Below are 2,563 nucleotides of genomic sequence, written 5' to 3' on the forward strand. Positions count from 1 at the left end.
TGAGAAAGTGAATAATGTGAGTGTTGCCACCTATAGGCAGAAAATTGATTATACTTGTTTATGACAGAAAAGCATAATCTAAGAAAAAGAGTCTTTTTTCCAACTCCTGCAACTAGCATCTTCAAACTTTTTACCTAAATATTTACCTACTTGTTGTTGATGTTGCCACTTTAGATGCCTGTGCCTTAAAATGAATTATTTACTAAAATCTTTATCATTTGGTCAGATTACTATTTGCATTTAATATATTATTCCAATATACCATACTGTTAAAGCTGATTGACTTTGCCAAGTTTAAAGAGAACTGCTTCAACCAACAACTTTAACCAGTCATATACTAAACTAACTGTTGTATCTTAGTTTACCTCCAGAGTGGGGAAAATGACCAGCATTTGTTCCCAGGAATGAAAAAGCATCCCTTCCTACAATCTATTATCATTAGTCTTTGGTTGTGTGCCTTCTCTGTAATGATATAGGTTTGTTTCTCCTTTATTCTTTGCAGAGTGCTGCAGCAGCTCCCAGTCCAGTGCTAGGAAACATTCCCCCAGGAGATGGCATGCCAGTAGGTCCTGTACCACCAGGGTTCTTTCAGGTACTCAGAGAAACTGACTAGGAATGTTAAGGCATAGGAACTCCTGTTTGATTTTATTTACAGATATGAAGGAGGATGAGGCTATTTTAATTCTTAAGGTAAAGCTAATATGTGCAGCCAACTCTTGATTATTCAGACTGGTTATCATATTGCCCTTTCTTCTTATGTTTTATTTTTTGTTAAATTATTTATTTATCTAGCCATTCAATTGTTCAGTTAAGAAAGAAAAAGAGTTGAAATGCAAATTAGCCCTTTAAATTAACTGTGGTAAATATTCTGTGGAAGAAGAGACTTTCCAGAGATGAGGTTCTAGAAAGAGATGGATTTTTAACCATCTAAGCTGTCCATATCTCCATAGACTAAAGATAATCAAGATTTGGCTGTACTTTCAAACTATAGCTAAATCATAATCTATTGATTTATCAAGAATTAAAGGCTATATCAAACTATTGTTGAGAATTATCTTTGAGGCTTTTAAGCTGGAATTTTTATTAATATCATTCTAGAACATTTTAAGATCAGATTTTCAAATACATGTTAGTATTTTAAAATTTCAGCAAGACCACTTATTTTAGCAATGATTATGATAATTTTAGAATTATTATACAGTATATCATGTTTTTTTAATTTTGTGGCATCCACATCTTAAATCTGATAGTTTTCTAACTCAAACCAACACAGATTGTGAAATTTATTTTTTAATACATAGTTGATTTTGTAATACCCTTTTAGAAAATTAAGAATGTAGAAGAACTACAGTTGGAAGGCATTACAGGAATTAGTATAATATTCTGTATTGTTAATGAATTATATCAGGTACTTATAAGCTAATTTTTCACTTTAGTTTTTGTATTTTCAAAGTTCTTGATAATCATTTATTAGTTAATCCATACCATCATTGCAGGATGGATCAATGTACTTATAAATGTGAAAATGGAGAAATAAAATGATAAATAATTTTCCAAAGTACATCAACTGTATAAAAAGGTCTTAATTAGAACATAGTTCCAACTCTAGTCCTTTAGGACTTGCCTATTTGCTCAGCTACTCTGTATTAGTACCCACGTAGCCTAGAATATTCAAAAGTCTTCTTGGAGCTCCTATTCTGTCTTGGGGGCCCTTTCTTATAATCTAGAAACAGATTATAACCCTTGATTATTAATTAAATAACCACCATTTAAGATAATGATAATAATAGCTAACAGTAACTGCTTACTATATACCATGCTTCATTCTAAGTGCTTTACATATATAAACTCTTAATCCTCACAGTAATCCTAGATGTGAAGTATGTGTTACTGTCATTCCCACTGTACAGATGGAGAAACTAAGGCATTGATAGCTAAGTGATTTACGCAAAGTCAGAAAGTGATGGGGATGGGATTCAAATCGAGGCAGTCTGGACTTTTGTGATTGAATTTACCTTTTAAAAAGTTCATAGTTGATTGTTATTCATGAAATATTTCCATCTCATCTTATTTTTTTCTCATCCTCTTATTTCTCTTGCTAAAGACGGATTGGAGTTAGGGCATAAATCAGAAAAGTTTATACATTTGAGAATTAGTAGAAGCTCTCTAAGTGGCACTTTTAAAAGAGAGATTATGTTGGGGAGGAAGCCAACTGCTTTCATTCTAGGGTTAAACCAAGAAATATTTTCATTTTCATATTTTATAGAATGAACCATTCTCCTCATACCTATCTTCTATCTCAAAGTCTTGTTAGGAATAGTTGAAACAGAGTTAACTTTGTTTTAATCATTACAGTGTGATAGGCATTTGAGTACTACTGTATGCTGGGCACTGTGGTAAGGCATCTAAAAATGAGCAGGTATAGTATGTGCCTTTCTGAAGCTTTTTGTCTAGCCTGTGAGGCATTGTTAAAAATAAATAACTGTAATACAGTGAGATATGTGTTGTAACAGAATAAAATAAAGTTTTTGATGACCTGGAAGAGAGAGCCTTTAAATCTGCA

At 32.2% G+C, this 2,563-nt stretch overlaps 1 protein-coding gene across 1 annotated transcript in view; it reads left to right on the top strand.

Annotated features, from left to right (window-relative positions):
• SSBP2 (single-stranded DNA binding protein 2) overlaps nt 1-2,563 on the top strand; it is a 118,888-nt gene that overhangs the window by 19,548 nt on the left and 96,777 nt on the right. Inside the window, exon 3 of the mRNA XM_012664474.1 lies at nt 503-592. Within this exon, the coding sequence (XP_012519928.1) occupies nt 503-592 (90 nt within the window). The remainder of the gene's footprint in view (nt 1-502; nt 593-2,563) is intronic.

Source organism: Propithecus coquereli, unplaced genomic scaffold, assembly GCF_000956105.1.
Source record: "Propithecus coquereli isolate 6110/MARCELLA unplaced genomic scaffold, Pcoq_1.0 Scaffold9, whole genome shotgun sequence".
Classification (NCBI taxonomy): Eukaryota; Metazoa; Chordata; class Mammalia; order Primates; family Indriidae; genus Propithecus; species Propithecus coquereli.